This window comes from Zootoca vivipara, chromosome 12 (assembly GCF_963506605.1).
Source record: "Zootoca vivipara chromosome 12, rZooViv1.1, whole genome shotgun sequence".
In the NCBI taxonomy this organism is placed as follows: domain Eukaryota; kingdom Metazoa; phylum Chordata; class Lepidosauria; order Squamata; family Lacertidae; genus Zootoca; species Zootoca vivipara.
The window spans coordinates 57,477,066-57,489,908 of record NC_083287.1 but is presented as its reverse complement, the minus strand read 5'-3'; the positions used below and the strand labels follow the sequence as shown (position 1 = coordinate 57,489,908).

General features: G+C 43.0%; 1 protein-coding gene across 1 annotated transcript in view; it reads left to right on the top strand.

The window, feature by feature from the left end:
• The window catches only part of LOC118092051 (SCO-spondin-like), a 187,176-nt gene that overhangs the window by 131,644 nt on the left and 42,689 nt on the right, over positions 1 to 12,843 (top strand). The window contains exons 77-80 of the mRNA XM_060281073.1: positions 6,353 to 6,579; positions 7,656 to 7,752; positions 10,265 to 10,488; positions 12,311 to 12,460. Coding sequence (XP_060137056.1) covers positions 6,353 to 6,579; positions 7,656 to 7,752; positions 10,265 to 10,488; positions 12,311 to 12,460 — 698 coding nt within the window. The remainder of the gene's footprint in view (positions 1 to 6,352; positions 6,580 to 7,655; positions 7,753 to 10,264; positions 10,489 to 12,310; positions 12,461 to 12,843) is intronic.

Genomic DNA, 12,843 nt, shown 5'->3' with positions numbered 1-12,843 from the left:
TTTTCCTTCATCCATAATCTTTATAATTGTATTCTCTTTTTGTCTTTTCTTCAATTGCCAGGCCAACAATTTCCCACATTTATTAGCCGATTCGAACGATCTTTGCTTCATTCTTCTAATTTTCCATTCAATTTCTTCATTTATTATTTGGGAGTACTGCACCTGCAAAGCTTTTATCTCTTTTTGAACTTCCTGACTTTTCGGATTATCTCTCAATTTTTTTTCCTTTTCTTTCAATTTGTCCAAAATATTTTCCTTCTTTTCATTTCTCCTCTTCTTCCAAATTGTATTCTGCTGAATCAAAAATCCTCTCGTTACTGCTTTGCTGGCATCCCAAACCACTGTAATATTCTGTCCTTTATTCAAATTTAATTCGAAATAATCTTTCAACATCTTCTGGGCCTTATTAATTATCTGCTCATTTCTCAATAAAGAGTCATTCATTCTCCATCTAAAAGAACCCTGCAGATACTGTTTCAACTCCATTAAAACTGCGTTGTGGTCTGAATAAGTTCTGGGGCATATCTCGCTTTTTGTCACTTTTGGACATAAGTCCTTTGTAATCCAAATGTAGTCCAATCTACTTCCTGACTTTTGCGAGTCCGAGAAAAATGTGAACTCTTTTTCCAATGGATTTCTTAGCCTCCAAACATCTACTAAATCCAAGTTCTCCACCAAGTCAAAAAATGTTTTTGGAAGCTTGCCATCATTAGATATTTTTTGTCTTTGAGTTCTATCCATCATAGTCGATACAGCCCCATTAAAATCTCCCATCATTATAATCTTGTAATCCAAATAATCCAATAACGCAGTATGTATATTTTTGAAAAAGTCTGATTTAGCTTCATTTGGTGCATAAATTCCAAGTATCAAACATTTTTCGCCTTGCAAAGATATTTCCACTGCAATATATCTCCCTACTTCATCCTTAAACAACAATTTAGGATTATATTTTTCCTTTACATAAATGACTACCCCTCTTTTCTTAACTTTATCAGCAGATATAAATTCTTGGCCCAATAACTTATTTTGTAAAATTTTCCTATGAGTCCTGATTACATGGGTCTCTTGTAAACAAATGATATCCAAATTCTGCTTTTTGACTACATGATAAATCTTCCTTCTTTTAACGCTTGAATTTAGCCCGTTCACATTCCACGAAAGTACTCTTAACGCCATCTTGTCTTGCTTTGTAGTTTAAACGTCTTCCCCTGGCCCAGCACCAGTCCCAGCTCCTGCTCCTGCCAGCAGTTCTAAATCGAATGCTCCTGGTCCAGCTCCTGCTCCCAAACCTTGATCTCCTCCAATTGATGATTTAAAATCCTCTGCGTGGCTTTCCAGAAATCTTCTTTTATCCTCAACCGAACGGATCTTGTACTCTTTTTGTTTATATTTAAATGCCAGGCCCTCTGGAAATTTCCACTTAAAGAAAATATTTTTCCTTGTCAAAATCGTTGTCAGGTCTGTATATTTATTTCTTTTAGCCAAAAAGAATTTAGGCGTTTCTTTAAACAAAATTATCGTATGCTGGAGAACTTCCAATTTTTTCTGGTAGTGATGACCTAGTATCTTATCTCTTTGATCCTTTGTTTGGAAAACCACTATACAATCATTCAAGAAATTAGAATCTTTTTTCTTTTTTGGGCCTACTCTGTAGGCCCTCAAAATAGTGGCTTTTATCTCTTCTTTGTCCAGGCCCCACCAGTCAGAAAATTCTTGTGCGATTAAATCTCCTAAATCTCCTTTTCCCTTCTCCAGCTCCGGCAAATTCCTGAGTCTTAATTGATTCTCCTTATCTCGTAATTCAATAAAAGCAAGCCTAATTTGTGTTTCTTCCTGCAACTTTTCTAAGTCCGTTAACTTAGTTGTTTCAATATCTGTCACTCTTACATTTAAACCAGAGACCTGTGTTTTTACTTCCTGAAGATCTTTTTTCAGCACACCAAATTCTTCTTTAAATTCTTGGAGGCACTTTGTAGTAGCTTTAACCTCTGTAGTTAAACTTTGTAGGCTCTGCTTATTTTCTTTCATAAATTCCAAAATTTGCTCTTGAAAAGCTTGATCTCTGGATTCCCTTCTCAATTGCATTTTTTTGTCCGTGCCCGACATTTTTTAATTGTATATTCCACCTTTATGATTGCCAAATAATTTGTAATCCACCAGGCAGCTAATGTGCCTTCCCAAACCAGAAAACTGTAATCCACAGTGCAAATGTCTTTAATTCCAGAGAGGTGCCTTCTTTGCAGAGTCCCAAATTTTGTAATCCACTTAGCAGCTAATGTGCTAGACCAGTAGAACTTCTGCCCTTAAAATTATTTTGTAATCCACACAGCAGCCAACGTGCTGGAAATCACATAAATTCTTCCCCAACCAAAACACAAATCATTTGTAATCCACACAGCAGCTGATGTGCTGGAAAACACCTTCACTTTCACCAAAACCCAAAATATTTTATAATCCACACAGCAGCCGACGTGCTGGAAATTACTTTCGTTTCCTCTTAATTCAAAACACCACTGTATTCCCAACAGTGGCTGCAATGCTGGAAAACACTCACTTTTCTCCAGCTGGCTCCCAAGGTCACCAAGCCTTCATTTAACCCAAACAACTGGGTAGGTGCTGGAAACCAAGCTCCTTTCTCACAGGCAGCAAGTACTTTCTATCCATAGGGGTATAGCCAAAATCCATCAAAGTCTATTGCAGTTTTCTTGATATAACTTAATTCCAACAATGTGGCAAGTCCTTAGCTTCCATTGTAACACTGTCTCCAACTTTCCAAATAGTTAAATAGAGGCAGACTTCACAGCTCTTTTCCAGTTCTTTTGAGGCTTTGTTACACTAACAAAGCCTCTATTCTCTGGCTGAGCTGACAGGTCCTCCTTTCCAGCAAATGACTCCCTTTAGTTCTTTATTGCTTAATTACCGTGTTTCTCACATTTTAAGACACCGTCTTATAACTTTTTTCCCTCAAAAAAACACTGGGTGGCTTATTTTCAGGGAATGTCTTGTTTTTATTACGTCAGGAGCAGTGCCCCTCTTGCTCCCTGGCTCCCTGCGGGGCAGGATTCTTGACTGAAAGAAAAGGACGGGCAACAGCCACCACCAAACTCCGTGAGAGGGAGTCTGAGGGAAGGGAAGTGTGTGCGTCCCTGGCCCAGCCCTCTCTCCCCGGCCCTGGGATGTTCGTGAGGGAGGGAGGGAGGGAGCTCCTCCGAAGGGCTGCTCTCTCTCTCTCTCTCCTCCCAGGTGGGGACTCACTTAATAGCAATCTGCTACACTGGAGCTTCTTAAATTTAAACCAGTACAGTATAATGGAATCTATCTGTGTGATGCAGTACGTATAGCAAATAAGGATCTCTACCAGCCAGCCCAAGACTTAAGAGCGAAAGTTCCAACAATGTAGCACTTTGTAGCACTGATAGCAAAGAGGCTACCGGCTGATAAGAGATACTGTAGAAAACAAGGCAGTTGAGCAGCAATTAAAATGGTAAATGGTAGCAATTGTAGCAATTGAGCCAGCAGGAAAGCGGGGTGAGATAATCTGCTGGTCCTAACTGCTTCTCTTACCCACAAAATGTTAACTTTTAGCAGCTCCTAAACAGCGAGAAGCCACCGGCAGCGATCCCGGTACCAGTAAAAATCCTTAAAGGGGCAGCTCTACAGACAAGCAATAGAAAGAAAAAGAATCCTCACTTTTTAAAAGGTTTTTAAAAGGGGGGAAGGTGGGGGGAAGCGAGAGGTGGGCTCTGTGTGTGTGTGTGTGTGTGTGTGTGTGTGTGAGAGAGAGAGAGAGAGAGAGAGACACGCAGGGGAGAGAGAGAGAGAGAGAGACGCGCACACAGAGTCTCTCCCTAAAGGGGAAGGCAGCGTCTTCAATCGCCCCTCTTTTCTTCCTCCTGTTTCATCTCCTCCCCACCGCAAATGCCACTTTTCTCCTCTTCACTCACACAGCCTAGCTAAAAAAAAAAAAATCGAACGGGAGGGGAAATCACGAGTCTGCAGCAACCAGCAGCTATGGCTCTTCGGTGCATTTTTACAAGCTTTTAAAAGAAATACGTGTCTTTGGAGCGACAGCAAAATGGGGAGAGATTTTTAGGGGGGGGGAGTTTGCTGGCGGGAGGGGGGAAGGGTCTATCACTATGTCTTATTTTCGGGTTATGGCTTATATCGCACAATTGCTTAGAAATCCTGCTATGTCTTATATTATGCCTACGTCTTAAAAAAGGAGAAACACGGTACTTAATTACTTAATTGCTCTCTGGGTACACCTAAATCGTCTCCCCCCCCCTCTCCATCGTCTCCCCCCCCCCTCAGTAACTTTTGCTGCCTCCGCTTCAATCAGTAGATAGGGGCTGGCTTCCTTCTTTTAAACCCCTTATCCGTGGCCAATTTACTCCAAATTAAGTCAGATTAATGTTCAAAGTACTCACGGTACATTCTTTAGCCTTTCGTTAGGAAGAATCGCCCGCTGTTGCCATTCAGTCCTGCGGCTTCACGCTGTCAAGGAGAGTGCTGCGTCCGCCATAGCGCTGCAGCTCCAACCCCCTCGCTCTCGGGGGCTCAAAATTAAGCCTTTCCGGGGAGGGGGGAGCCCGCAAAACTGCGCTGCCGGACCGTCCACGTTCTCAAGAAGCCCCTCTTGAGATTTCTAAGGGCGCCCGCTGCGCCGGAGCAGGGCGCCCGGTCCTTGACGCGTCGGGTTTAGCTCCGCTGAACTAAACCCCGACTGAATGGCCGCGTGGCGCGACCGGAACCTCGGATAAGGCTCCTTTGAAGTCCTGCTTTACACTGGCCCACAGTTAGTAAGTTTGGGGAGAAAGCGTTGGATTAAATCAATAATACATTACGGAGGAATTTAAGATTTTCAGAGGTGAATATTCATTTGAACTCTATAGCTTGTTGCATGGAAAGTGACAATGGGAGAGCGAAAATTCAGCCTACCTGCCCTAATGGTGGCTTAAGAGATTGATATTGATGAACGGGGAAAATAGATAGAAGATTCCCCTTAATCAATGTCTTGGCAGTATGGCAATACAGTGGTACCTCAGAAGTCTAACAGAATCCGTTCTGGAAGTCCATTCAACTTCCAAAACGTTCAGAAACCAAAGCGCGGCTTCTGATTGGCTGCAATCGGAAGCCACGGAAGCCCTGTCGGATGTTCGGCTTCCAAAAATACCGGGTTTGCAGTGTTCAGGAGCCAAAACGTCTGAGTACGTTCGGGATTCAAGGTACGGGATTCAAGGTACGACCATATTGGTAGTATACGAACCAACTGCCCATAGACGCCAACTTTCTTTGGAGACATATAATGACATTGAAACGAGTTTATCCAGACTATAATAGGTTATTGTTAAAGATATTTGCATTACAATAATAAGACCCTACACATCTGTAGACTAATGTATAGAAATGTAATTGAGTATTTTTCTATTCCTTTTATTCTCATTTACCTTGTTCTTTCTTCATCCCTCTTTTTTATAAATGAAATTCTTCCCATAAAATATAAATAAAAACACTTTAAAAAAAGATCAGAAATTCATTGGAGCACAAAAAGAAACAATTCCCAGCCGCGCTTGATTTTATTCACCTAGAACTCCAAGACTTCGTAATATAGTCACGGGGCGTCCAGAAAGTATAAAACAAAACACGCAGTGGGAAATGATATATAACGAATTGAAAAAGATTTTTAAATACACCTTTCCCAAAAAACCTGAAGCTTTTCTATTAGGACTTATTGGACAGGAGATTGCAAAGGAGGGTCATATATTATTTTTGTATGCGACAACCGCGGCTAGGACTTTGTTAGCCCAAAAATGGAAAACTCAGGATTTACCAAAGATCGAAGAATGGCAGACAAAAATGATAGACTATGCGGAATTAGCAAGACTGACTAGCAGGATCCGAAACCAGGGGGAGGCAAAGTTCCAAAAAGATTGGAGTAAATTTGTGGAATATATGGAAAAGAACTGTAGAAGTTTAAAGACACTTGCAGGACTGAAATAAATCCTACGAAATGACTTTAAATCAGAAACAAGGAACTGCGAGATAAGAGTTGGAAAGAAAACCAAATGAGGGGAGGGAGGGAAGTCAAGCTCGGCAGAGCATTGGGAATTAGAGTTATGGGAATAATTGTTAAAAAGAGATAATTTGTGTGTGTTGTATTTGTTTTTGAATGTTTTGTTTTGTTTAATGTGTTTAATGTGTTTATTTGGAAAATTTAATGAATTGCTTTTTAAAACAAAACACGCAGGGGGTTGAACGGGATGGCTGTTGGGGGTCCCTTCCGTGATTCTAAGGGTGAATGGAGGGTGGGAACGCGGAGTGAAAGATCGCCCCCAAGGTGCGCAGAGAGATCCGAGTGGCTTTTTTCTGGTCCCCCAGATTGCAGCGGGGGGCAGGTGTCGTTCCCCTGCGGCAAGGCCTGCCCGCGCACCTGCGAGGACCTGCACCCGGACACCAGCTGCTTGGACAGCCCCCAGTGCCAGCTCTCGTGCGCCTGCCCAGGCGGGCAGCTGCTCCAGGATGGTGTGTGCGTCCCGCCAGCGCACTGCCGCTGCAAGTATCAGAACACTTGGCTGGGTGAGTGAGTGAATGAATGAATCTCTTATTTGCATCAGCCATAGCAATAAAACAATACAGTGGTACCTCGGTTTAAGAACAGTCCAGTTTAAGAACGATTTGGCTTACAAACTCCACAAATATGCGGGAGAAATGATTTTGAGGAGATATGGAGGGTGTTTGTAGAATTTGTATTGTTAAAATGCTCAAACAATTGCAAGAGGCACAGAAATTTCGGGAGGTTGGATAGTTACAATGGAATGGTCTCGGTGGTGGGGTGCACATTTTTATTCTTCTTGATTTATGATTATTACTTGGCCAAAATAAAACGTTAAAAAAAGAAGAAATTGCCCTTCTTTTGCTCCATCTTCCTCAATGTTGTCTGCAATCATGACTGACAGCAGCGGCCCTCTGGGTATTTTTCAAAGAGGAGTCTTTGCCAGCCATACCTGGAGATGCCAACATGGATCGAACCTGGGACTTTCTGTATGCCAAAGCAGCTGAGCTGTGGATTCAAAAAGCAACAAGCAAGACACTAGTCCCCATTGTTTTAAATCAAGGGCTCATTTAACAAAGGGAGCTGCCTTGTTTGGAGTCAGACCATTGCCCCGTCTAGCTATGTAATGTCCACACTGGCTGGCAGCAGCTCTCCAGGATTTGAGACAGGAGGCATTGCCAGCCCTTCCTGGGGGAATTGAATTGCGGACCTTCTGCATGCCAAGCACGTGTTCTATCACCGAACTACTAGGAGCATAGGAAGCTGCTTTATAGTGAGTCAGGCAGCCGGTCCACCTACCTCAGTGTTATCTACACTGGCTGGCAGCAGCTCTCCAGGGGATTGAAGCAGCGGCCTTCTGCATGCCAAGCAGCTGCTCTGTCACTGAGCAGAGCCACAGACCTCTGTCACTGAGCCACAGACCTTTCCCAGCCCAGTTCGCTGGGCTTCCAGGGAGCAACTGGCACTGGGCGGGCCTGACTGGCGATCATTTTAGAGGAGGGAATTCAAGATGGAGTGGGGCCTGATTCGCACAGGGAGGGCAAGGGGAGCAGGAAGAAACCGCCAACTCTGAATTATTCTCTTTCCCCCGTCTTGGCAGGTGTCCCAGAAGGACGGAATCTCTCTCTGTGGTCAGGGCTCCCCCCCTGGGAGTACGTCCAACCTGGGGAGACAGTGGTCGGACCCTGCCAGAACTGGTGAGTCTAGCCAAGGCAGGCTAATGATGCTTTTAATAACTTTATTTGGTTTATTTCGTAAGATTTATACACCCTTTGGTTTTTTGGGGAGGGCACCTACATTTCACTGCAACTTGGGTTGACTTTATAGATTTTATGAGTGCAGCTGAACACAGCAATCTTCTGGCACCAGCTCTTGGCATGGAATGGCTGGCATAATTATATAAACACAGTGGTACCTTGGTTCTCAAACTTAATCCGTTCCGGAAGTCCGTTCCAAACCCAAAGCGTTCCAAAACCAAGGCACGCTTTCCCATGGAAAGTAATGCAAAATGGATTAATCTGTTCCAGACTTTTAAAAAGAACCCCTAAAACAGCAATCTCACATGGATTTTACTATCTAACGAGACCATTGATCCATAAAATGAAAGCAATAATCAATGTACCGGTACTGTACTATAAAATAAATAAAACGGTATTGTAGATGATAAAAATTAAAATTATTCTTTTTTTCTTACCTGGACTGATGATGGTCATTGTTTGATGGGGGTCTTTTATCCATTTCCACAGTCACACAATCAATCAATCAATCAATCAATCAGTAGCTGAACTGGGTTCCATACAGTCACACAAACAAATTAACCGAAAAAGCCTCAAAAACAAAAAATGCAAAATAAATAGCAAAAACAAAAGCGCCAAACTTAATCCGTTCCGGAATTCCGGTTGACTTCTGAAATGTTCGGATACCAAGGCACAGATTCTGATTGGTGCAGGCGCCCCGGAAACAATAGCCGACAGCCACATTGGACGTGTGGCTTCCAAAAAACATTCAAAAACCAGAACGCTTACTTGTGGGTTTTCGGTGTTTGGGAACCAAGGTACCACTGTATTCTGAATTAAGGTTTAAATTCATTCATTTATTTATTTATTAAATTTGTCTGCCGCCCTTTCTCCAAAGATCACAGGGCAGTTCGCAGGATAAAAATGCAAAACGAGAGCACAAGTTATATAATAATATCACTTTTAGGATAAAAACCTTAACATCCGTATTTGCTGAAATGCATGGTTTAAAGTCTCTCTCTGTGTGTGTCGGATGAAGCCTTAAACCAGGCATCCCAAAAAAACTTCGGCCCTCCAGATGTTTTGGACTACAATTCCCATCTTCCCCGACCACTGGTCCTGTTAGCTAGGGATCATGGGAGTTGTAGGCCAAAACATCTGGAGGGCCGCAGTTTGGGGATGCCTGCCTTAAACCTTTAGCCCTAAACTGAAATTTAGGATTGAGCTGATGAAAGGAGTTCTTACTCAAGTGAGGGCGATATTTTCCCTCAAATCTGCACTTACTTTTTAATTGCTTCAGTCCATCTCAAAGCACTATTTATTTTAGGATTTTGCACCATACTTTGGTTTTCTTTCATTTTTTATGTGCACCGTGATTTAATATATATATTCTTGGCAGTTCAATTAGTTTGTCCCATTAATTTATGATTCGGTATGTTTTGCTGGCTTAACACCAAATCAGTTCTTTTGTGTGTTACTACTGTGGAAACTCCAGTTTGGGGGGTTTTGTAGCTCCTGTTTTGGAAATACAATGTTTTATGTACTCATTGTTAAGAATTTAATAAAAATCATTTACAAACAAACAAACCTCAAGGTGGTTTGCAAAAAGAAAAGAAAACAGTAAGTTTATTGATTAAAAAAAACAATTAACAACAATTCCATACCTTCCCAAAATTAAAACTCAGGAATGCTAAAACCAGACCAAGACACCTGCCCACATTCTAGATGTCTGGGTGGCCTTGTCTAAACCAAAACATTTCTAGCAGGCGCCAAAAGTGTACAGTGAAGGCTGCCGACTGTCAAGAGGCAGGGAGTTCCAAAGTGAAATATCTGTTTCTTACAAATGCAGAACAGTTATATATGGAATTCCGACTTTGCTTTTCATTCGTAATGTTTCATTCAGACGTTTTGTGACATTCTGCTTGGGTTTCAAAGCAGCTTATCAACCACTTAGAGATTCTTCTTCTTTTTCTCGTGGAAACGTAGCCCAAACGTAGCAGAGTTTTCCTGCACAGCGCAGAAGCTAGTTGAGGTAGAAATGACTAGACGCAGAATAACTTTTTACAGGATTTATTAAAAGAAAATAAAAGCAGCAGAGTTTCTGCATACAAAGCAAAGCAAAATAAATCCTCTCTGTCTCTCTCTCTCCAACCATACGCAGCACTCCTAACACCCAACAAGAAACATCTGTGCTAGCATTCCTAGATAACAGAGTTCAGTGCTGGTCATTAACCAATCAGAGAGTAGTTTCCAGGCCAGGCAGACCTTGGCTTTCTGCCAAGAGTAAATTGATACTGCCTTGAGTTAATTGTGTGAAGCAAGAATCTGTAAGTTTCCCATGAGAACCAATTGACAGAAACTGAACAATGTAAAACACAGAATGGAAACATTTTAAGTACATAAAAATAAAATGTGAATGGTGTATGTCTGCCCGGCCCTTAGCATCCCTCTGCCCCATTTCTTCTCCCCCCAGCACCTGCGTGGCCGGGCACCTGCAATGTGACGTGGACCCCTCATGCCGCCTGGATGGGGGCTGGGGCCCCTGGGGGCCGTGGTCGCCCTGCAGCCAGAGCTGTGGGGAGGGAGCCGAGTTCCGATTCCGCGAGTGCAACCACCCAGCCCCCCAGAACGGAGGCAGGGGGTGCCTGGGCAGCAGGGAGCAGCAGAAAGCTTGCCAGAGCCAGCAAGATTGCCCAGGTGAGGAGGACGGGATGATGATAGTAGTAGTAGTAATAATAATAATAATAATAATAATAATAATAATAATAATGTGATAAAAATAATAAAAAGTGATGTGTTTTTCACTTTTCTGTTGTAAACATTTTAAAATAATAATAATAATAATAATAATAATAAATTCCAGTTTTGTTTCATTTTGACTATTGTAAACCGCTCTGATTAATCTTACCAGGGCACACTCCACCTTGGCACAGCCTCCGTGCCAGCAAGAGACTTAGGCTGGCTCTGGGCGGGATTCAAATGAGTTTTTGCCGTCATGGAACAAGATTCTCCACTCCCTTTGTGTGTTGCCACGACCCCTAAATCTGCTCTAGAGAACTGGGAGAATTTCCAGCGCAGGTTTATGGAGTGTACAGCAAGAAAAGAGGGAGGGAAAGCCCTTTCGGGGGGGGGGGATGAGAGAGATTATTGGGTTGTTTTTGTTTTTATTATGTATTTTATGTTTTTATATTGCGGTTTTATGTTGTAACCACCCTGAGACCTGCAGGTATAGGGCAGGATACAAATTTAATTAATAATAACCCTCATCAGCATCATCGTCATCACAGCAGAGATCAAGCTTTCGGCCGCATCCGGACCATCGATTTAAAGCACTATAATACCACTTTAAACAGGCATGGCTTCCGCTCGCAGCGCTACAGTTCCCAGAGTGGTTTCGAAATCAGCCCCCCTTCACTGGGAACTGTAGGATGTGGCCCTGAAGAGCGGTGTTTTGACCGCAAGCCTGAATGGGTTTGGGTCGGCACAGGTTGACTACCTGGGAATTGTAGCCAAAAAAACTGGAAATGTGACTCGATTCCTACAAAGCTTGACCGGCAGGTGAAGATTATAGAATACCTGGAAACTTGCAGAAATGACGGGGAGAATGAGAGGAAACTCAAACCAGAAAGTGTGTAAAAGAATGGATTACATTTGAAGAATATCTAAAACGGTATTGTGACAATGCAAATCTCCCGGCAGGTCTCTAGACTGAATCTTGAATATTCAGGAAAACTATGAATGCAGAAAAATTTATGGATACTTAAGAGATATAACCAGAGACGTGTAAAGGTTAAGAATATGTAGAAAGCGCAATGAGGCGAATCGGAAGTCAAAAGTGTGTGTGATGTTAGAGCAGGGGTCAGGTCTGCAAACTTTTTCAGCAGGGGGCCGGTCCACTGTCCCTCAGACCATGGGGGGGGCGGACTATATTTTTTGGGGGGATGAACAAATTCCTATGCCCCACAAATAACCCAGAGGTGCATTTTAAATAAAAGGACACATTCTGCTCGTGTAAAAACACGCTGATTCCCGGACCATCCACGGGCCGGATTTAGAAGGCGATTGGGCCGGGTCCAGCTTCGGGCCTCAGTTTGCCTATCCATGTGTTAGATCAGGCACCCCCAAACTTCGGCCCTCCAGATGTTTTGGACTACAATTCCCATCCTCCCCGACCACTGGTCCTGTTAGCTAGGGATCATGAGAGTTGTAGGCCAAAACATCTGGAGGGCCGCAGTTTGGGGATGCCTGTGTTAGATGATGAGTTGCTACGGTAGTTAATGTTGAGTTGTCATCTAGGTATTGTCTTTATTTGTCTGTGTTGTTAAATGTAAATCGTTTTGCAATAAAGTTTTTTTTTAAGGAGTTGTAGCCAAAAGCCTCCGGTGGGCACCTGGTTGGCAGAGGTGGCACCAGAGAGAGCTTCCTTCCTTCCCTCCCTCCCTCCCTCCCTCCCTCCCTCCCTCCCTCCTTCCTTCCTTCCTTCCTTCCCTTGACCTCTGCCTCCTCCGTGTCCCCACAGAGGAGGAAGCCTGGGGTGACTGGTCCCCCTGGGAGCCCTGCAGTGTCTCCTGCGGAGGAGGGGAGCAAATGCGGATCCGCCGTTGCCGGGAGCCCGACTGCCAGGGCTTGGCTGCCCAGAGCAAGACCTGCAACACTCAAGTGTGCCTTGGTGAGTCGGTGGATCCCTCCCTCGAAACTTTTCTCTTGCATGAGAGTTTTCAACTGTTCTTATATGTTTTTTCAATGCTGATTTCATATCTGAAGTCGGTTTTGTTCTGTAAGCTCTAGGGTTTTTTTTGCAATTCATGTTTTTCACTTTTCACCTAAATATTTGTTTTTCACAATGCAAGAATTAAATATTTTATTAAACACATAGCCAAAGTAGTACAATATGATTATACACGTAAGTGACTTACATAGCATTGAACATGACATGTATAGCATTGAAAATGACATGTATCTCTATGTACAGTTGCAGGTATGAAAAATGTATATAAGTCAATGCTATATAAGTCACTTACATTTATAATCATATTGTACTACTTTGGCTAT